The following is a 22,988-nucleotide window of genomic DNA, read 5'->3' on the forward strand; positions in this document are numbered from 1 at the left end:
GTGTTCATCCTCATTTGTAAGAGCCAGCATGCATCATGCATGAAGTGCAACTGTGTTTATTTTACAGTTCGGAAAAGTAGGTGAAAACAGAACATTGATTAATGATCAATGGAGTTAAGCCATTGATCATTAATCAATGTTCTGTTTTCACCTACTTTTCCGAACTGTAAAATAAACACAGTTCAGATTCATATAGTCCAGTTGTTTGGAATAAGGCAGCAACCCTCCAGATGAATCCTGAGCTCCATCAGAGCTGTCTCAAAGTTTTATTTAAGAAGCTGAACGTTTGATTCTGTTTGCTCTGGAGAGTTTCCTCCGTCCTGTCCAGTTTATAACTACAGTTTTTCCTTTTGCTGTTTAAATGTGCCATGATATTTGCTACCGTAACATTACTGCGTGCGTGGAAAAGTCTAAAATAAAAAAGCAGCAGCTGAAAGCAGCCTCTCTGATCATTTATATCTGAATGATGCACCTTTAAAAAGCAGGGAAAAATACTGCGCCATTGACTTATAGACAGATTTTTCACTTTCTGCTGCCTGACCACACCTCATAGTACATTTGCTACTTGCACAACGTGGACGCTGGTTGTAAAAATGACAACTGCATCAGTCAGAGTCCAGTTTGTCCAGTTTGTGCTGGTGTTAGATCGGCCAAAAGTGCTTTTGTTCATGATAATTTTGACTCAATACTGTAAATACAAAAATGTAATTCGATCTATGGATCTTTTCCTAATAACTTAACATACTGTAAATATACAAGTTGATTAAACTCAGTGAGTTCAACTTTTTCTTCACTCTGTCTCACTTGTATCTCATTATCTCTGATGTATCAGGCTCATAAATTCATAAAGATACTGTCCTCTGTTTGAACATTGTGATTGTCTTTTACATCCCAGTAATGATTTTGTTTTTGTCTGGTACATTATTTAAAGCCCAGAGAAAGTTAATATCTGTTCTCTGGAGCCCTCTGGTGGTTCCCTGAATACTTCAACTCAGTTTGGATGATACAAAGATCCTTCAGACTGTTGAACTGTGGTCAGGGGTCAAAGGTCAGGGGTGAGATATTCATACATTCAACTTTGAGTGACTCAGATTTGATAATGTTTTTTCTATATTTCATGCACATTTTTGCATTTTTATTTTTACATTAAGCATTCAAATATGAGAGTGAAGGGTCATCTAAATCGTTTTGAATGAACAACGGCTGAAATGAGACTCATGTAGTAAATCAATGAAACCTCTCTCAGGCTTTACAGCCTAGCCTACAGTCAGTGAGAACAGACAGAAACACTTGAATGCAAATTTAATTTATTTATATGTTGACAAATCACTGACAGCAGCCTGAATAACATCCTCACAGTGTGAAGAGAAGGGAGCCACTCAAGGTGCTGTAATTATTACTGTCGTCAAAGATAGATTGGCCTGATGGGAGAACCAGGTGAATTTCATCTCCTGCTGTCAGCTCCAACACCAGGGACTTAGTGAAATACTCAGGAATTACATCATTGTTCCTCTCCCAATTAGCCATGATCCTCTGGTTGTTCTTGTACACATGTACACCTATAGTACCAGCATCATAACCCATCACAGTGAACTGGAGATTGTAGACACCTTTGACTGGTGCTGTGAAGAAACCTACAGAGTGAGAGCAGAAAATGAAAAACAGGAACAACTGATGTATGTAAAATGTCCACATGTGAGCTGCAGTATGTTACCTGTAGATGGATTGTAAGCATTGCCAATGTTGGTGAAGACCTTGCTGTATTTCAGTGTGATGTCTGTGTTGTATGGTCCAAGAGTTCTTGCATCAGTCAGAGCTGTGTAGAAGGCCACCTTTGGTTTCTCTGATGACACAAAAACAATGTCTGTAAATAAGTAATATGTGTGTGTGTGTGTGTGTGTGTGTCCAGTGGTGGACAAAGAAGGCTCTGGAGATCCAGCAGCTTGCTGACTCTGGAGACACCAGAGGTTTCTTTGATGCCACAAGAGTGGTATATGGCCCCAGCTACCGTTGCATAACCCTACTTTGCTCTAAAGATGGGCTCATGCTGCTGAAAGACAAGGAAGCAATAGCAAACAGGTGGAAAGAGCATTACGAGGATCTTCTGAACAGTGACACCACTCCTGACATGGAGGCCCTCGAAAAATTTCCTCAACAGCCTATAAATGAGAGCTTTGGGGAACCACCCAGCCTGGAAGATGTGCAGGATGCTATTTGGAAGATGAAGAGCAACAAGGCTGCTGGTCCGGACGGCCTTCCAGCTGAAGTCCTAAAGCAAGGCGGCCCTGAACTCCTTAAACACATCCATGCCCTGCTTTACAAAATATGGGAACAAGAGAAAATCCCTGCACAACTAAAGGATGCCCTGGTTGTCTCCATCTTTAAGAAAGGAGACAAGGCAGACTGCGGGAACTACCGTGGCATTTCTCTCCTGTCCACCACAGGGAAAGCCCTGGCTCGGGTTTTGGCCAACAGACTCACCCCTCTGTCAGAAAGCATCCTTCCAGAGCCTCAGAGTGGTTTTTGCACAAACAGAGGCACTACTGATATGATATTCATTGCTCGCCAACTTCAAGAAAAATGCCGGGAACAAAACCTACCACTACACATGGCCTTCATAGACTTAAGCAAAGCCTTTGACTCAGTGAACCGTCAGGCCCTCTGGCTGGTTCTGACAAAGATTGGCTGCCCAGAAAAATACATATGGGTACTGAGACTGCTGCATGACAACATGTCAGCTACAGTCCTCAGTGGCAGTGGAGATGAAACAGAACCCTTCAGGGTTTACACAGGAGTCAAACAAGGATGTGTCATTGCTCCATCACTGTTCTCCATCTTCATTGCTGCGATCCTCCATCTCACAGGTAAACTCCTGCCCCAGGGAGTCAAGATTATGTGCAGAACAGACGGGCAACTCTTTAACATCAATCAATTCGGGGCAAAAGGTCGAACCTCTACCATATCCATCATGGAGCTGCAGTATGTGGACAACAACACCTAGTAGCCCTCTTAGAAGGGGACCTACAGTGCATTTTGGTTGCCTTCACGAAAGCATACAAACAGCTTGGTCTAGCCATCAACATAAAAAAGAGTCAAATCCTCTATCAGTCACCACCAAACAGTACTCCTGTCCCACCCCCAAACATCTCAATTGACAACATCAAATTAGAAAATGTGGATCACTTTCAATATCTGGGCAGCCTCCTATCATCAAAAGCCAACATTGACGATGAAATACACCACCACCTCAGCTGTGCCAGTGGGGCTTTTTCAAGGTTAAGGAAAAGGGTTTTCGAGAACCGTGACCTTCTGGCAAGGACCAAAATCCTGTTCTACAAAGCCATAATGCTACCCACTCTACTGTATGGATCACAGGCCTGGACCACATACAGTGGGCACTTAAAGGCGCTAGAGGCACATCGCCAGAGATGCCTCAGGAAAATCCTCAGGATCAGCTGGAGGATAGGCGCACCAACACCAGCGTCCTGGAGAAGGCTGGCATCCCCACCATCACTGCTACTATCGCTCAACACCAGCTCAGATGGACTGGTCACGTTGTCTGTATGCCTGACTTTCGCCTTCCAAAACAAGTCCTCTACTCCCAGCTTGCTGAAGGAAAACATGCCCCAGGAGGCCAGAAGAAGAGGTATAAGGACAACATCAAAACAAACATCAAAAAGTTCCACATAGACCTTAAGACATGGGAGGACATGACAAAACTAGGGTGACATGGAGAAACCTTGTCCATGAGGGTGCTGCACTATGTAATGAAGAGCTCCACCCCGCTGCAGAACACAAACGCAGACTCAGAAAGGAGAGAGCATCCACCAAACAGGCCCAGCCCAAACCCACCACCACTTTCACCTGCCCACACTGCACAAGAATAATCGGGTCCAGGATCGCTCTCTATGCTCATCTGGAGACCCACAAGGACCAAGAAGGAGGAAAGTCATACTCGACTACGAGTGACCGCCGATGATGATGATGGTGTGTGTGTGTGTGTGTGTGTGTGTGCGCGTGTGGATGAGCAGAAACAACCCTCACCTGCATTTTCTCTCTCCAGCTGGTCAATCCTGGACTCACTGCTGCTCACTCTGGTCTGCAGGTCTGGAGTTAATGTAATTACAGTGAATCACAGAACAGAGCAGACATCAAAATATCAAACTGTTAACATGCACAACACATTATTTACAGTATCTTGACCCATATCTTCTATGTACATCTGAACCAGTGCTAAAACTATTGTTTCGTTCATGATCAGACCATATACTGACAATATACGTAATTTTTCATGCTGTCCAAAACAACAAATGTGACTGTTACAGAAATTATTCACAAAAATCATTTCTCATCCAACACCTGTGTAGTTAAGGTGTTCTTTAGGCAACATAAACTGTTCTAAATTTGAAGTGAAGGTTGTCAGTGTGATACCTGCATTCTCTTTTCTAGGTCACTTGTTTTGCTCTCAGGACGTCAGTCTGCTTTCCAAAGATACCAGTTCTGTGGCTTGGACTGAAAAACAGAAGAAGTTAGATTTTTGTTTGTGAATGCATGAATTCATCAATTACTAACAATACAAAAGCGAACATCAATGAGCTCTGTTATATTTTTCATTCAGTGAAACTTTCATTCAGGTTGATTTTTGAAGCTTTATTGTTGGAGCTCACAATACGTTTTTAGTACACTGACACACTTCAGTGGAACATGATCATCACTGAACAGGAAAAGTAATCAGTCTGTACCTGAATTCTCTCTCTGCAGCAGCTCCATGTGAACCCTTTGCTCCACCACCATGTCTCTCAGTGCCCTCAGCTCCGTCCAGATGTCAGGGTAGGTTTGCTTTGTGGTCTGCTTGGTTGATTCCTCAGCAGCATGTTTTGGATCTGTGTTCTCGTTGATTTCAGCCACCTCACCGAGGCCTCCAGCCTCCCCCTGAGCCCCTGATCCACACAGACCGAGCAGCAACAACAGCAAACCAACAACAACCCTCATCGTCTGCACAAAGGTACAGTGGTAGAGTGGGTCTGTCTTATATCGTCTCCAAACTTCAGCTGGCTGAACGAATGGGAAAAACAACAACAGTCCTATTCAAACAATCGATGGCACAAGGTCTAAAGTCCATGGCACAAGTGTTTTTAGGGCGTGTAGATAATTACAGTATGGATACAAAATGCTGATAACGTCAACAATCCAATAAATAATTGTTGTTTTCCTGCACATGATGTAGGCTGTTTCGTAGCCTCACTGCAGGCTGCTCTACATGTTGGGTTAAATGTTTGTCAGAATTTCAAACCAGAATCAGAAGCAACTGCAGGTGATGAAGAGCAAAGTGTTCATTCTCATTTGTAAGAGCCAGTATGCATCATGCATGAAGTGCAACAGCTGAACTCCATTGATCATTTATCAATGTTCTGTTTTCATCTACTTTTCCGAACTGTAAAATAAACACAGTTCAGATTCATATAGTCCAGTTGTTTGGAATAAGGCAGCAACCCTCCAGATAAATCCTGAGCTCCATCAGAGCTGTCTCAAAGTTTTATTTAAGAAGCTAAAATTTTGATTCTGATTCCTCTGGAGAGTTTCCTCTGTCCTGTCAAGTTTATATCTGCAGTTTTTCCTTTTGCTCTTTATGTGCCATGATATTTTCTGCTGTGAAGTTACTGCGTGCATGGAAACGTCTAAAATAATGGAAAGCAGCCTCTCTGATAATTAAAGCAGGGTGTACATGTGTTGCCAACCTGCCTATCTAGGTTCATGTTAATAATTGAATGAAGCACCTTTTAAAAAGCAGGAAAAATACTGCGCCATTGACTTATAGACATGTTTTTCACTGTCTGCTGCCTGACCACACCTCATACTACATTTGCTACTTGCACAATGTGGACGCTGGTTGTAAAAATGACAACTGCATCAGTCAGAGTCCACTTTGTCCAGTTTGTGCTGGTGTTAGATCGGCCAAAAGTGTTTTTGTTCATGACAATTTTGACTCAACACTGTAAACACAAAAATGTGATTGGATCTATGGATCTTTTCCTAACAACTTAACATAATGTTGATATACAAGTTGCAAACACAAAGTTCTTATTTTTAGAACCTATAAATAAAAGTTCATCTGACTTCAAGTCTTTTTGACTGAAAATGATGAAATGATGAATATACTGCTCAGAGCTCAATCAGCCTATTAAAAAAACATGATTAGCATGTTATTATACTTCCCAGCATGCATTGTTTATGAGTTCGCCTGAGACTTTCTTTTCATGGTTTGAAGAAAGCATATGTGATGACAACTTGCTGTGTGCCTGTAATAGGGCGACATTTTGTGATGAATCATGGTTGTTTACTTGGACTGTAATGAAAAGATTGTTATCCATGATGAAGGTTAGAACTGGATTCAGTACCTCGGCCCTCCTGTTGACCTGGACCTCAGTTTTTTTAGCTGATACAAATAAGTGGATTTCTCAGTGAAGGTCTCAGATGATTCGATGAAATCTCTGTGTTGGTGAGAAAAACAAAAGTTGAGTTGTAGAACATTTAAACTGTACTGTGTCAACACTGTGTTTATTAATACACACACATAGACAAACACTCACAGACACACACTGATCCTGATGCTGAGGCCTTCTAGTGTGACTGAGGGTTATCTGATTAAACTCAGTGAGTGAGTTCAACTTTTTCTTCACTCTGTCTCACTTGTATCTCATTATCTCTGATGTATTAGGTTTATACATTAATATAGATACAGTCCTCTGTTTGAACATGTTGTGTTGAACATATGTTACCTGTAGATGGATTGTAAGCATTGCCAATGTTGGTGAAGACCTTGCTGTATTTCAGTGTGGTGTCTGTGTTGTATGGTCCAAGAGTTCCTGCATCAGTCAGAGCTGTGTAGAAGGCCACCTTTGGTTTCTCTGATGACACAAAGAAGAACATCTGTATCATTGAACTTAACCTGGACTAAATGTGTGTGTGTGTGTGTGTGTGTGTGTGTGACTAGGTTCAACCCTCACCTGCATTTTCTCTCTCCAGCTGGTCAATCCTGGACTCACTGCTGCTCAGTCTGGTCTGCAGGTCTGGAGTTAATGTAATGACAGTGAATCACAGAACAGACCAACACATTGTTCACAGTAACTTTAACTCTCATCCCTTCTGTTGAACCAGTGCTCACAAAGATGTTCAAAACTATTGTAAATGTCCGTCACAAGTTTGAATCATGATGTGACTCTTAATGTCCAAACAAGTGAAGACAAGTGTGCCACATTGTTATATGTATTTGCCTTTCTTACTCTACAGATGAACGTGTCTCTGAACATGAAAGGGAAAGCATGGGGGAGGAGGGGACAGGAACCAGTAAAGATCCAGTTACAGGTGCACTATTGGATCATGTTGTGGGGCTGTGAAGTAAAGTACGAGTGTTGAGTGATTTGCAATATTTCTAAAAACAGGCAATTAAGATCAATTATGTGTCATGTGAATATTACATTAATTCAACAATGAATTATTTCTTTCTATCCACACAGAGACGTGGAGGAAAAAACTAGAAAATGAGTCTAAAAGTTTGAAATATGAGTCCGACACGTTGTAGTGTCCTGATTATAGTTTCCATCCTCCATATAAACTGTAAACGGTTTGGTCATCTCTTGATGTTTCCAATAGCGCCATCATCAGGTCGACACTTTGGCTAATGACTAATTAACCAAAACTGCATTGCATGAAACACATATAATTCTTAACAAAGTTTGCAATAATATCATAGACAATAACAAACCATGAAAGTTATAAAACCTTCATGTTTGTCAGTCACAGACCTGCATTCTCTTTTTCTAGGTCACTTGTTTTGCTCTCGGTTGCCGTCAGTCTAGTTCCCAAAGATGTCAGTTCTGTGGCTTGGACTGACAAACACGAGTTTGATGTATTTTTGTGAATGGTTGAATACATTTCTAACCAAGTTTAAAATACACAAACTATGTTCCATTATTGATTAAATGAAGCGTAATTATCTCATCCATACCACCTGGATTATTACAGCTTTATTCTGGATTAATAATAAATTCATTGTTTCACTTCATCACCTGCATTTTCTGTCTCCAGCTGGTCAATCCTGAACCTGCTGATGAGAAGTTCACTCTCACTGCTGCTCAGTCTGGTCTGCAGGTCTGGAGTTAATGTAATGACAGTGAATCACAGAACAGGCCAGACATCAAAATATAACTGCATGTAAAACAATCATGTAAAGTGACTTGACTCTCGTCTTATCTGCTCACCTCATCATACTGAATTTAAAATAACAGGTAGAAGCCGTAATTCATACATTTAAACAGTGAGATTTTTTAAAATTCAAATGGACTCAAATGGATTAAATACAATTAAAATGAAATTTATACAAATACAATTAATTACAAACATTCACAAATCAATGAATTAATTATACAGAAATACATTAAATTGAATCAACTTCATGAAAAAAATCTACATTTACTTAATTGACTCAAATAAACTCAATTAAAACTTCAAATCTACTATGTGTCTTTTATGATATTGGTAAAATGTACATAAGATTTAATCATTTAATTTTATAACAATTAACATAAGGTAAAAGATAAAACTTCATGTCTTGACAGCTTTGGACTACAGCAATATATTGATTTTCCGACACACTCCAAAGGACAAATTCTTGACCTAATCTGCTGCTGTGGTGTAACTCCTCTAAACTGTTGTGCCTCAGATTTGCCCTTCTCAGACCTCAAGCTAATATCCTTTAGTGTCATGCTAAGATTATCCAGGACTAACATGCCTCGCTCTATCACATTTCGAAACATCAATGATATTGACTTGTCGGCCCTCTCTAATGGAATAATGATGACTTTCCCAGCGGAGACAACTTATCTACCACAGATGAAATGGTATCCGACTACAATCTTGGACTTCATCGACTGCTAAATACTCTTGCACCTCTGAAAACAAGGTCCGTTTCCTTTGCCCACTCTGCTCCTTGGTTTACACCAGCACTACACCTGCACAAAACTAAAGGCCGTCACCTGGAACACCTTTATGTCAAAACCGGCCTAGCAGTGCACAAAGAAATGTATCATAATCACATACTCCAATACAAGGATGTTATTTCTTTAGCCAAAACCACACACTACTCAACCTTTAAAGGACAGCGGATGGGAACAATAGAGCCGTATTCTCAACCATCAACAATATCCTGTAACCACCTGATGCTCTACCACCTCACATACTCAGTTACACAGTGCGATAACTTCATGACATTCAATGCCAAAATTGAAAACATCCACCAGACATTGAATGCTTCAAATGACTCTACATCCTCTTTGCAGTCTGCCCACATTTTCTATCAGCTCTCCACTCGCCAGCTTCAAACTACCAACTGTCTCTGAAATAACTCCAAATAATCCACCTGCCAGTTAGACTCCCTGCCCACCTACCTGGTAAAAAGCTGCCTGTCTGCCTTGTCCTCTCTCATAACTGACATCATTCATTCCTCAGTGACTTCTGGTGTTGTTCCATCATCACTAAGACTGCTGCAATTACTCCAACTATCAAGAAACCTGGTGCAGATCTGAATGATTTGAAGAACTTTCCACCATCTCAAACTTGCCATTTGTCTCCAAATTACTTGAAAGAACTGTTGCAGCTCAGTGAAACACCCGTCTGTCTCACTACAACCTCTTTGAACAATTTCAGTCCAGATTTCGTCCCCTTCATAGCACTGAGACAGCCCTCGTGAAAACCACAAATGACCTCTTGATGGCATCTGACTCTGGTTTACTCTCCGTCCTGGTTCTCCTCGACCTCAGCCAGCCTTCGACACCGTCTCTCATGACATCCTCCTGGACAGGCTGGCCTCCATTGGAATCACTGACATCCCTCTGGCTTTGCTGAAATCCTATCTCACTGGTCTCACACAATTTGTCCAACTCAAGAACCTAAGATCTGGCTCCTCTCCAGTCTCCAGCGGTGTTCCCCAGGGCTCTGTCCTTGGCCCCCTCCTGTTCACTATTTACCTTCTGCCCCTTGGAAACATTCTCAGGAAATTTCATATTCAGTTCCACTGCTCAGCCGACGATAGCCAGCTCTATATCTCCACCAAGCCTACTTCCACTCTACCACCCACAGCTCTATCCAACTGCCTACTGGAAATTAAATCATGGTTCTCACTCAACTTCCTTCAACTGAACAGAGACAAAACCAAGGCCCTCCCCGTTGGCACCAGATCCAGCCTATCACAGCACAACTCCATCTCCATGTCCATCGAAAATTCAACAGTCCCACCATCACCTCAGGTAAAGAGCCTGGGTGTCATCCTGGATAGCACCTTACACATCGAAGCCCACATCAATAATGTTACCCGGTCTGCATACTTCCATCTATGCAACATCAACCGTCTCCGTCCCTCACTCACACCAGCCTGCAGTGCTATTCTCGTAAACACTCTGGTTACATCCCGACTACTGTAATTTTTCTCCTCCATGGTCTTCCTTGTAAATCACTTCATAAACTCCAACTGGTCCAGAACGCAGCTGCTTGTATCATCAGCAGAACTCCCTCTGCTGAACACATCACTCCAGCCTGCAGCAACTCCATTGGCTCCGTATCAAATCCTGCATTGATTCTACTCCTCACTTTCAAGATCCTTCACAAACTGGCACCATCATATCTCTCTGAACTGATCCATGTCCACACACCCTACCACACTCTCCGATCCTCTTCCACCATCCAGCTCTTTGCCTCGTCTGCTAACCTAACCACCATGGGGTCAAGAGCTTTCAGCTGATCTGCCCCCGGCCTCTGGAACTCTCTCCCACCTGACATTTGCATTTCTGACACTGTCTCCACCTTTAAATCCTGCCTGAAAACACACTTATACTGAGTGGCTTCCTCTGTATCAGACGAATCATACAATCACAGTCTTTCCCATTCTCTATTATTGCACTACGTAATTGCATCTTCATATCTATTTATTTATTTATTTATTTATTTATTTATCTTTTCATGATTACACTGAAATGTTTCCTGATTTTTGATGTATTGTTATTAAGCGGTGTCCTTGAGTGCTTTGGAAGGCACCTTTAATTAAAATGCATTATTATTATTATCATTATTATTATTATCATTATTATTATTATTATTATTATTATTATTGTTGTTGTCATTATTATTAGTCAAAATGTTTACAAGTTTTTAAATACAAAAACATCAAAAGACAAACTATGTTTTATCATTGATTAAATGTAGCACAATTATCTCATCCATAACACGTGGATTGTTACAGCTTTATTCTGGAGCTCACAATAAATTCATTGTTTCACTTCATCACCTGCATTTTCTGTCTCCAGCTGGTCAATCCTGGACCTGCTGATGAGAAGTTCACTCTCACTGCTGCTCAGTCTGGTCTGCAGGTCTGGAGTTAATGTAATGACAGTGAATCACAGAACAGACCAACCGTAGTTTACAGTAACTTTAACTCTCATCACTTCTGTTGAACCAGCGCTCACAAAGATGTGCAAAACTATTGTAAATGTCCATCACAAGTTTAAATCACAGTGTGACTGAGAGAGACTGAAAATAAATTGCATTCAGTGAAACCCTTGTAAGTCTTAACAAAGTTTGCAATAAAATCATAGACAATAACAAACCATGAAAGTTATAAAACCTTCATGTTTGTCAGTCACAGACCTGCATTCTCTTTTTCTAGGTCACTTGTTTTGCTCTCGGTTGCCGTCAGTCTAGTTCCCAAAGATGTCAGTTCTGTGGCTTGGACTGAAAAAAAGAAAAATGTGAGTTTTGTTTGTTAATGGTAAAATTATTCTATGAACTATTTATTTTATTGGAAACAAGTTTTATTGTTGATCTTCCAATCATTACATCAGTGCACTGACACACTTCAGTGGAACATGATCATCACTGAACATGAAAAGTAATCAGTCTGTACCTGAATTCTCTCTCTGCAGCAGCTCCACGTGAACATTGAGCTCCACCACCATGTCTCTCAGTGCCCTCAGCTCCGTCCAGATGTCACAGGTGGTTTGCTTTGTGGTCTGCTCGGTCGATTCCTCAGCTGCATGTTTTGGATCTGTGTTCTGGTTGATCTCAGCCACCTCACCGAGGCCTCCAGCCTCCCCCTGAGCCCCTGATCCACACAGACCGAGCAGCAACAACAGCAAACCAACAACAACCCTCATCGTCTCCACAAAGGTACAGTGGTAGAGTGGGTCTGTCTTATATCGTCTCCAAACTTCAGCTGGCTGAACGAATGGGAAAAACAACAAGTGTTTCTTGTTTGACAGTTTGATTCAAGGCCTCAGATTATTCAATATGTTCTCTGTGCTGGTGAGAAAATACAAGCTGCTACAGGCTGGAGGAACACTTTAACTGTGACACCCTCTCATGTAGTCACAACTGTGTCAACACTGTGTTTATTAATACACACACAGACAAACACTCACAGACACACACTGATCCTGATGCTGCATGTGTGGCTGACTCAACTCAGTGAGTAAAAAGACAAAAGTATTTAAAAAACGTATCCACATCTTTGTTCTTATGCAGTGTGAATATTTCCCATGAGCCTCTACACCACAACATCTGCCATCAAAAACTTTATCACAAAATGCAGACTGTCATATATTTTTCATGCAATTGGCAGCAGTTAGCGGTGACTCTGGTGATATACTGCCCCCTATATGTTGTGAGTACGAATTCAGCAGTTGGCCAATTCTTACTTATTCTGTAATCTCCTTGTTTTCACCTGCATCTGGTCATTTATCAGCAGGATAACATAGAAACTATGGAGGTGATCTCCAATAAAACTCAGAGGGACGATGGGTCTCAGCCCAGAATAGACCCCACTAACTCTTCCAGCTGAAGGGATGGACCCCACGTTCTGAAATAGGGCGCTTTCAGATTGTTTACTTAATTTCTCAGGGAATAATTCATTGGTCTTGATGAAAAGAAATCCGGTGTATTTATGTCACTTCAATCTATGAGTAACTGTTGGGCCAGTAACTCATTTCATGCAAAGTACAAAATAAAGTTCAAGGCACATGGACAGTATAGAGCAGTGAATTTCAAAGTGGAGACCACCAGTGGGCGCTAGGGGGTCTCAGAAAATTGGAGGGAAAACAAGAAAAAAAAATGGTATATATATATATATTTAATAACCATATGTCCTGAACCATACAACATGTAAACTGCCATAATCAGGTTCAGCTTGAAGTTCGGCATGACTACATCATATTCGTGCAGACCTGGTGGTTGTTATAAAGCTGCTCTGCTCCTCAAGCTAGCGTGTAGCTAGTCAGCACAAAATGGACAGGTTTTTGACAACAAATAGACAGAAGGAGCAGACCAACAGCTCTGCTGTGGAGGACTCTGCGGCAAAAAACCTAAGAATTTATGGCCAACTACAATCTGAAAATATGAGGCAGCGTACATTAAGTATGGCTTTACAGCCATACAGAAAAATGGCCGTGATTGCCTGAAATGCGTCCTCTATGTGGAGACCCTCTCAAACGAGTGTTCAGATGTTTGTTAATAATTGAACACATTGTGCACTTGCATCTATTATGTTGATATGTACCAACAGTTGATTGGAAGTGTTCAGGCCACACACCCTCTCAGGTCTGTTCAAACTCTTTGATGCAGTACAAATCTTTCACCACCAGAGGGCGGTATTACTCTGATATACAGAGAGAGTCAGCTGCAGTAAATCACACAGACTTTGTAGTAACTTCATGTTGTGTTGAAGTAAAAATGGAGGGTCATCTAATTTATTTTAATAAGGAGGCCTGAGATGCAAAAGGTCAGAATGAGACTCATGTAGTGAATCTATAAAACTCATCTCAGGCTTCACAGCCAACAGTCAGTGATAACAAACAGAATCCAAACACTTGAATGCAACTTTGATTTATTTTAAATTGTTTTCATGTGACGACACAAAAGTGAAGTCAGATTGAGAATCACATTATTTGATTCATGCAGTGAATGTACAGAAAGTTGTCCTGGAGGCAGCAGTGCTGAGATATATCAGCATTTTATAAAGATTCACAGTTCAGCCAATAACAACAGGGTTTGTGACAAATCAGTCACACAGCAGCCTGAACAACATCCTCACAGTGTGAAGAGAAGGGAGCCACTGAAGGTGCTGTAATTATCACTGTTGTCAAAGATAGAAAAGCCTGATGGGAGAACCAGGTGAATTTCATCTCCTGCTGTCAGCTCCAACACCAGAGACTTAGTGAAATACTCAGGAACCTGATTGTTGTTGTTATGCTCCCAATTATGCATAATCCTTTGGTTGTTCTTGTACACATGTACACCTATATTACCAGCATGGTAACCCATCACAGTGAACTGGAGATTGTAGACACCTTTGACTGGTGCTGTGAAGAAACCTACAGAGTGAGAGCAGAAAATGAAAAACAGTAACAACTGATGTATGTAAAATGTCCACATGTGAGCTGCAGTATGTTACCTGTAGATGGATTGTAAGCATTGCCAATGTTGGTGAAGACCTTGCTGTATTTCAGTGTGATGTCTGTGTTGTATGGTCCAAGAGTTTCTGCATCAGTCAGAGCTGTGTAGAAGGCCACCTTTGGTTTCTCTGATGACAAGTAGAAGAACATCTGTATCATTAAACTTAACCTGGACGAAATGTGTGTGTGTGTGTGTGTGTGTGTGTGTGCGCGCGTTTGTGCGTGTGTGTGTGTGTGTGTGTGAGTAGATACAACCCTCACCTGCATTTTCTGTCTCCAGCTGGTCAATCCTGGACTTGCTGATGAGAAGTTCACTCTCACTGCTGCTCAGTCTGGTCTGCAGGTCTGGAGTTAATGTAATGACAGTGAATCACAGAACAGAGCAGACATCAAAATATCAAACTGTTAACATGCACAACACATTATTTACAGTATCTTGACTCATATCTTCTTTGTCTGTCTGAGTGCTAAAACTATTGTTTCATTCATGATCAGAACATATACTGACACAATAAGTAGTTTTCCATGTTGTCCAAAACAATAAATGTTATTGTTACACAAATTATTCACAAAAATAATTTTTCATCCAACACCTGTGTAGTTAAGGTGTTCTTTAGGCAACATAAACTGTTCTTAATTTGAGGTGAAGGTTGTCAGTGTGATACCTGCATTCTCTTTTTCTAGGTCACTTGTTTTGCTCTCGGAGGACGTCAGTCTGCTTTCCAAAGATACCAGTTCTGTTGCTTGGACTGAAAAACAGAAGAAGTTTGATTTTTGTTTGTGAATGCGGAAATTAATTTTTCATGATACAAAAACACAAAACAATGAGCTCTATTATATTTTTCATCATGAAAAATTACACATTCATCCTATCCATGTTAGTTTTTGAAGCTTTATTGTTGGAGCTCACAATAAGTTTTTAGTGCACTGACACACTTCAGTCAAACTCTTCAATGAAAACATGATCAACATCCATATAAATTGTAATCAGTCTGATCATCTCTTGATGTTTCCAACAGCGCCATCATCAGGTCGACACTTTGGCGAATGACTAATGACCTAAATACTTTTAATATGTTTTCAGCTTTTTTTTTATCAAAGAGGCTAAAACTAAAATTGCAGTCAATGAAACACATGTAATTCTTAACACAGTTTTCAATAATATCATAGACAATAACAAACCATGAAAGTTATAAAACCTTCATGTTTGTCAGTCACAGACCTGCATTCTCTTTTCTAGGTCACTTGTTTTGCTGTTGGTTGTCGTCAGTCTAGTTCCCAAAGAAAACATGAGTTTGATTTATTTTTGTGAATGGTTGAATACATTTCTAACAAAGCTTTAAATACACAAATACAAAACTATGTTTTATCATTGATTAAATGTAGAATAATTATCTCATCCATACCAGGTGCGCTGTTACAGCTTTATTCTGGAGCTCACAATTAATTAATTGTTTCACTTCATCACCTGCATTTTCTCTCTCCAGCTGGTCAATCCTGAACCTGCTGATGAGAAGTTCACTCTCACTGCTGCTCAGTCTGGTCTGCAGGTCTGGAGTTAATGTAATGACAGTGAATCACAGAACAGACCAACACATTGTTTACAGTAACTTTAATTCTCATCACTTCTGTTGAACCAGCGCTCACAAAGATGTGCAAAACTATTGTAAATGTCCATCACAGGTTTAATCATGATGTGACTCTTACTGTCCAAACAAGTGCAGACAAGTGTGCCACATATGGTTAGTCAGAAAGGCAAATAAATATACCAGTGGGGCCCACATTGGTATATTTATTTTATTCTGACTGTACAGATTAGAGTTCTCAACGGGTCGGGCCTGCCCGACAAACCCGACCGGACCCGTTCGCACCGGGTTCGGGCCAAAAAAATTCGCAAATGAGCCGTGTCGGGTCGGGCCTCGGGCTTCCTTTTTTATAAAACACATTTCATAAAACACATTTCTTGCAGGTTGTAAATTATATATCGTTTGTTGTGAATCATCACTGTTGGCTGCCTGCTTCATGGGGAGGGGCAGACACAGAAGTGACGCCGCTGCGTGACGTATACTCGCGCCTATAGCCTGGCTGGAGAAGATGGGATTGGCTAAAAGTAAACTTGCCACAGGCGAATTCACCCTTGCTTTTCGAGGAGTGGGGAAATCGTCTGTCTCTGTTTCTCTGAATATATTCTCCCACTGGTCGAAGCGCGGTGTCTTCTTTGCAGCGGGAGCGGGTGCTGCTGCTGACGTTGACGCAGCACCTGTCTCCTGGCTCGCGCCACCTTTCCGTCTGCTGTCTGTCTGATCATGATAACAAGTGTATGAGGAAAACAATGCAGGCACGCGGGGGGTCGGGTTCGGGCCGGGTTAGGGCAAACAATTCATGCTGGTGTGTCGGGCTGCGTCGGGTTCGGGCTTAAAAACCCACGGGCCGGGTCGGGTCGGGTTGTAATTTTCAGGCCCGTTGAGAACTGTACTCCAGATGAACGTGTGTCTGAACATGAAAGGGAAAGCATGGGGGAGGAGGGGACAGGAACCAGTAAAGATCCAGTTACAGGTGCACTATTGGATCATGTTGTGGGGCTGTGAAGTAAAGTACGAGTGTTGAGGGTTTTGCAATATTTCTAAAAACAGGCAATTAAGATCAATTAGGTGTCATGTGAATATTACATTGATTCATCAATTGCCATCGTCCATATAAATTGTAATCAGTCTGATCATCTCTTGATGTTTCCAACAGCGCCATCATCAGGTCGACACTTTGACTAATGACTAATTGACTAAATACTTTCAATATGTTTTTACCTATTTTATCAAAGAGACTGGAACTTAAATTGCATTCAATGAAACACATGTAATTCTTGACAAAGTTTGCAATAATATCACAGACAATAACAAACCATGAAAGTTATAAAACCTTCATGTTTGTCAGTCACAGACCTGCATTCTCTTTTTCTAGGTCACTTGTTTTGCTCTCGGTTGCCGTCAGTCTAGTTCCCAAAGATGTCAGTTCTGTGGCTTGGACTGAAAAAAAGAATGATGTCAGTTTTGTTTATAAATGATACAATTATTTATTTATTTCTTATTTGTTTTTGTGAATGGTTGAATACATTTCTTACCAACTTAAAAATACACAAACTATGTTTTATCATTGATTAAATGAACGGTAATTATCTCATCCACACCAGGTGGATTGTTACAGCTTTATTCTGGAGCTCACAATAAATTCATCGTTTCACTTCATCACCTGCATTTTCTCTCTCCAGCTGGTCAATCCTGAACCTGCTGATGAGAAGTTCACTCTCACTGCTGCTCAGTCTGGTCTGCAGGTCTGGAGTTAATGTAATGACAGTGAATCACAGAACAGACCAACACATTGTTTACAGTAACTTTAAATCTCATATCATAGACAATGACATCCCAAAGATGTCAGTTCTGTGGCTTGGACTGAAAAAAAGAAAAATGTGAGTTTTATTTGTAAATGATAAAATTAATTCATGAATGATTTATTTTATGTGAAAAAAGTTTACTGTGGAGCTTCCGATCATTACATCAGTACACTGACACACTTCAGTGGAACATGATCATCACTGAACAGGAAAAGTAATCAGTCTGTACCTGAATTCTCTCTCTGCAGCTCCACCACCATGTCTCTCAGTGCCCTCAGCTCCGTCCAGATGTCAGAGGTGGTTTGCTTTGTGGTCTGTTCAGTCGATTCCTCAGCTGCATCTTTTGGATCTGTGTTCTGGTTGATCTCAGCCACCTCACCGAGGCCTCCAGCCTCCCCCTGAGCCCCTGATCCACACAGACCGAGCAGCAACAACAGCAAACCAACAACAACCCTCATCGTCTCCACAAAGGTACAGTGGTAGAGTGGGTCTGTCTTATATCGTCTCCAAACTTCAGCTGGCTGAACGAATGGGAAAAACAACAAGTGTTTCTTGTTTTACAGTTTGATTCAAGGCCTCAGATTATTCAATATGTTCTCTGTGCTGGTGAGAAAATACAAGCTGCTACAGGCTGGAGGAACACTTTAACTGTGACACCCTCTCATGTAGTCACAACTGTGTCAACACTGTGTTTATTAATACACACACATGGACATGTCTTCACTGAGTCTCTCTTCTGAGCTCATTCTCTCACAAATGCTCTAAATCAATATGCAAACCATGCTGTGAGCACTGTGATCATCCTGAGAGTGGGTCAGGGGTCAAAAGTCAAAGGTCAGATCCTCATATTCATGTTTATGCTGAATCAATCTTGCTGAAGCCAACTTATACATAATGTTGCTTTAAATTGCAATTTGTCCACAATATTCTAACTTTTTCTAACTTTTTATCATCAGTTTGTTTCTCACCTAGCCAACCAAAATCTTTTTCAGTTATAAAGATTTGTGCTTTTATTGTCTGTAAATAGAAAATCTGAATCTTAAATCTTCATGGTGTGCTATGATATGCACAACGTTTTATTAATGCAGGTATCAATGCACAGTAAACAGAAAAAACACCTTCAGTCATCACATGTTTCTCATATTTATAAAAATAATTCATTCATATTCATATTTTTATCAGGAAGATTTAATGCATGTTGATAAGATATTGCAAATTTATTGAAAACGGAGGTGGTTTATGAGCAGGACAACAACAGATGTCAGTTTCACTGCAACATGTTGATGCATATGACATGAAAACTGTTACAAATTAAACTGAACCATTTAATCATGAACAATTCAAGCCTCACATCAACACCCCTGATTGCAGGTTCACATCTTCAGTTTTGGTTCTAGAACAGATTGACAATATCACCAAACCCTGACACTTTCTTTATAAAGTATACAGTAAGTTGTTTGAATATTTTCTGTCCTCTTGAGCACCTTGTTTTGTGTTTGATGTGTATCCTCTTGCACTGTGCTATAGTTTCTTATAGATGTACACAGCACCAGATATGTAGCCGTGCTCCTGCTCCGACACCGCTCTCTCCCAGTCCTCCACCTGAGAGTTCTCTACACAAGTCCACAGCTCCTCTTCCTCCATCTGCTTCAGCTCACGCTCCAGTGAGGCTTTGTACTGCAGGTTGTCATGGTTACTTCTGGTTGTCATGCAAATGTAGCCACCTAGTGTAAAACAGGCAATGGTGCAGTGTCGTCGTAAAACTCACCTTTGACTAAGAGATACTGATGTTAAATAAAAGATCAGAACTGCAGGTGAGACAGCGTCAAACCAAAAAAATTAAAATCTTCTCACCTGGTTTGGTGGATTTGCACAATTCTCTGACCACATCAACGGGAACCTGACCAACACTGAGCGCTCCGACGATCACAACCACGTCAAACAAACCTGCAGGAAGTGAAGAGAGGCCATCAGTGAGAAGACTGGCAATTTCAATATAGTTATTATATATTATTTATGTCTATCACTGGGTCAGATTCTGACTTATTCTGGTTGGATAATTTACCTCATGGTGGGCCAACATTAACCCCTGGACCCCACTGACTAACAATAATAACAATACTATAGATTAATAATATTTAATGGCCATAATTCTAGAGATCTTTTCATAATAAAGTCGATCACAAACAATCATATAGGATTGACGATATGTAAACATGTCTGTCATGTCTGTGACAGAGTAAACACATAGAAAGAATTAATAATATTACCCCACTGCACAGGTAGCTGCCCTTCTCCCAGCATGCACTGCTTCAGGTCCTGGTACAACCCGCTCTCTCTGGCCACCTCCAGCATAGCCTGGCTTCCATCATTCATTTTGTATAAAGACGTCACACCATGGAATATATACTGTAGAACTGCTGTGAGTGCAGTGACACCATATTTGGGCACTATATACACTATACAGGGGGGCCAGACTCAGAGTCATGGGGGCACTGGCCCCTGTTGGCCCCCCTAGAACCGCCACTGTCATACAATACAAAGATACAGAGCCTCATAATGTTATATATTGAACTGTGTTATTTAGTTTAAGGGGGCACTTTGTAGTTTTGGAGAATAAATTAAAAGTCAGAATCTTAACAGTTATCATATTAATGATTTAATAACACAAACTCAGAAATATCAATTTTTTCTACAACTGAATACACACTGTTAGAAGCTAGAAAGGTGGCAGGGTCCGCCACATATAAACAAATTAAAACAGAATGAAACTATGTTGTCTTTAAGGTCAGTTAGTTTATTTCATTTGTTTAGACAGTACGGAGGTGCTAATGCATGCTTTTATTTCCTGTCTCTTAGATTATTGTAATGCCCTGCTCTCTGGTCTTCCCAAAAAGAGTTCTCTAAATCTCCAATTATTACAAAACTCGGCCGCACGCGTGCTGACGAGGACCAGAGGGCGGGAGCACATTACACCAGTTTTAGAGTCACTGCATTGGCTCCCCGTCCGCTTCAGGATCGATTTTAAGGTTCTTTTACTGGTTTTTAAATGTCTTAACGACCTTGCGCCCTCCTACTTATCTGAGCTGCTTTTACCATATCAACCCTCGCGGACCCTGAGGTCCTCCGGCTCTGGCCTTTTATCCATACCAAAACCAAGAACTAGAACCCACGGTGAGGCGGCATTTAGCCACTATGGCCCCCACCTGTGGAACAGCCTGCTGGAGAACCTCAGGTCTGCAGAGACTGTTGATATTTTTAAGGGAAGGTTAAAGACACACCTTTTTAATCAGGCTTTTAACTAATATTTAACAAATAAAATTCCGTTCTTATGTGGTTTTATCGTATTTTATGTTATTGCTTCTATCTTGTTTTTTAAAACAATTTTTAATCTTAAATAATTTTATTTTTATTTATCTTTGGTACTATTTTATTTTATTTATTATCTTACCTATTTTTATCCTTTTAACTGTTCACTCCATTTACTTATCTTTTGTCAGGGTTTTTATCCTATCTTATGTTTTTAGTTTTTAAGGTTTAACTCCAGAGTTTCCTCAGGGGGGTCCTCCACACTGGGAGCTGTGTCTGGGCTGCTGCTGGGGTGCTGTCCCTGGGTCCCTTCGGCCCGGCCAGCTGTTGTCTGTCAGGGTCGGGGGGCCTGGGCACTGCTGCCCCCGTGGCACAGCCTGTGACTCCTCCCAGTGTGGACGGCCCCAAAGGCGGCACCTCCTCAAGCCTCACAGGTGTGTGTGTGTGTGTGTGTGTGTGTGTGTGTATGTGTATGTAGTATGGAGGGTGGGAGGGAGAGCCTTTCTTTATTATTGTGACATCTTTCTTGTGTAAAGCACTTTGTGCTGCACGGCCGTGTATGAAAAGTGCTCTATAAATAAAGTTGTTGTTAATAATGATAAAAGTAAGAAATGAAGGGTAATCAAGTGTGAAAGAGTTGCTGAAACATACTACTGGACACCAGCTGATTGAAATGTGCATCTACTGATTAAAGCTGCTGTAGTGTGATGATGTGAAGAGTGAAAATGTAAACACAGATATAAGAACAAAATCATATAACCAGATATACAACACTGCTATTGTTCTTTAAAATGCAGATATGATGGGATATGTCAAGAAGGGACTGAGTTATCAAAGAGTTTCTAAGAGCCAGAGATACAGATAGAGGAAAAGCACCTGATTAAAAAAACAAAGTGAGGAGAAGAGCAACTGGTCTATGTGCAGTTCTGCACGTGGGCCAAAGCTTCACACAGGTGCAGAAGGAAGAACAAGAGTTTTCCATAGAAAAATAGCATGTCAGCAGAAATAAAGAAGCGTAGTGATTGGTTGAGGCATGAAGCCTGTGACACCCTCTCATGTAGTCACAACTGTGTCAACACTGTGTTTATTAATACACACACACAGACTAACACTCACAGACACACACTGATCCTGATGCTGCATGTGTGGCTGACTCAACTCAGTGAGTAAAAAGACAAAAGTATTTAAAAAACGTATCCACATCTTTGTTCTTATACAGTGTGAATATTTCCCATGAGCCTCTACACCACAACATCTGCCATCAAAAACTTTATCACAAAATGCAGACTGTCATATATTTTTCATGCAGTTGGCAGCAGTTAGCGGTGACTCTGGTGATATACTGCCCCCTATATGTTGCGAGTACGAATTCAGCAGTTGGCCAATTCTTACTTATTCTGTAATCTCCTTGTTTTCACCTGCATCTGCTCATTTCTCAGCAGGATTAAATAAAAACTATGGAGGTGATCTCCATTAAAACTCAGAGGGACGATGGGTCTCAGCCCAGAATAGACCCCACTAACTCTTCCAGCTGAAGGGATGGACCCCACGTTCTGAAATAGGGCGCTTTTCAGATTTTTTCCTTAATTTCTCAGGGAATAATTCATTGGTCTTGATGAAAAGAAATCAGGTGTATTTATGTCACTTCAATCTATGAGTAACTGTTGGGCCAGTAACTCATTTCATGCAAAGTACAAAATAAAGTTCAAGGCACATGGACAGTCTAGAGCAGTGAATTTCAAAGTGGGGACCACCAGGGGGCGCTAGGGGGGCTCATATAATTGGAGGGAAAATAA

At 41.0% G+C, this 22,988-nt stretch overlaps 1 protein-coding gene and 1 long non-coding RNA gene across 3 annotated transcripts in view; both read right to left on the bottom strand.

The window, feature by feature from the left end:
* Positions 1–1,290: 1,290 nt before the first annotated feature.
* Positions 1,291–22,988, bottom strand: part of LOC115594008 (complement C1q-like protein 2) — a 108,408-nt gene continuing 86,710 nt past the window's right edge. Inside the window, exons 1-2 of one of the 2 annotated variants that reach the window (XR_003986398.1) lie at positions 1,715–1,818; positions 1,298–1,634 (exon numbers count right to left, since the gene is read on the bottom strand). Coding sequence is in view for 1 of the 2 variants with exons in the window: in XM_030437761.1 (XP_030293621.1) it covers positions 1,354–1,634 (281 nt within the window). In the remaining variant the exon portion in view is untranslated. Of the gene's footprint in view, positions 1,635–1,714; positions 1,819–22,988 lie in introns of those variants that run through there. The other variant, XM_030437761.1, reaches the window with a different exon arrangement.
* Positions 14,815–17,482, bottom strand: LOC115594027 (uncharacterized). Its single transcript, XR_003986406.1, has 3 exons — positions 17,435–17,482; positions 15,161–15,244; positions 14,815–14,840 (listed from the first exon to the last, which is right to left on the bottom strand). It is a non-coding gene; the product is annotated as an uncharacterized LOC115594027 (long non-coding RNA).

The sequence above is a fragment of the Sparus aurata genome, chromosome 13 (assembly GCF_900880675.1).
Source record: "Sparus aurata chromosome 13, fSpaAur1.1, whole genome shotgun sequence".
Lineage (NCBI taxonomy): Eukaryota > Metazoa > Chordata > Actinopteri > Spariformes > Sparidae > Sparus > Sparus aurata.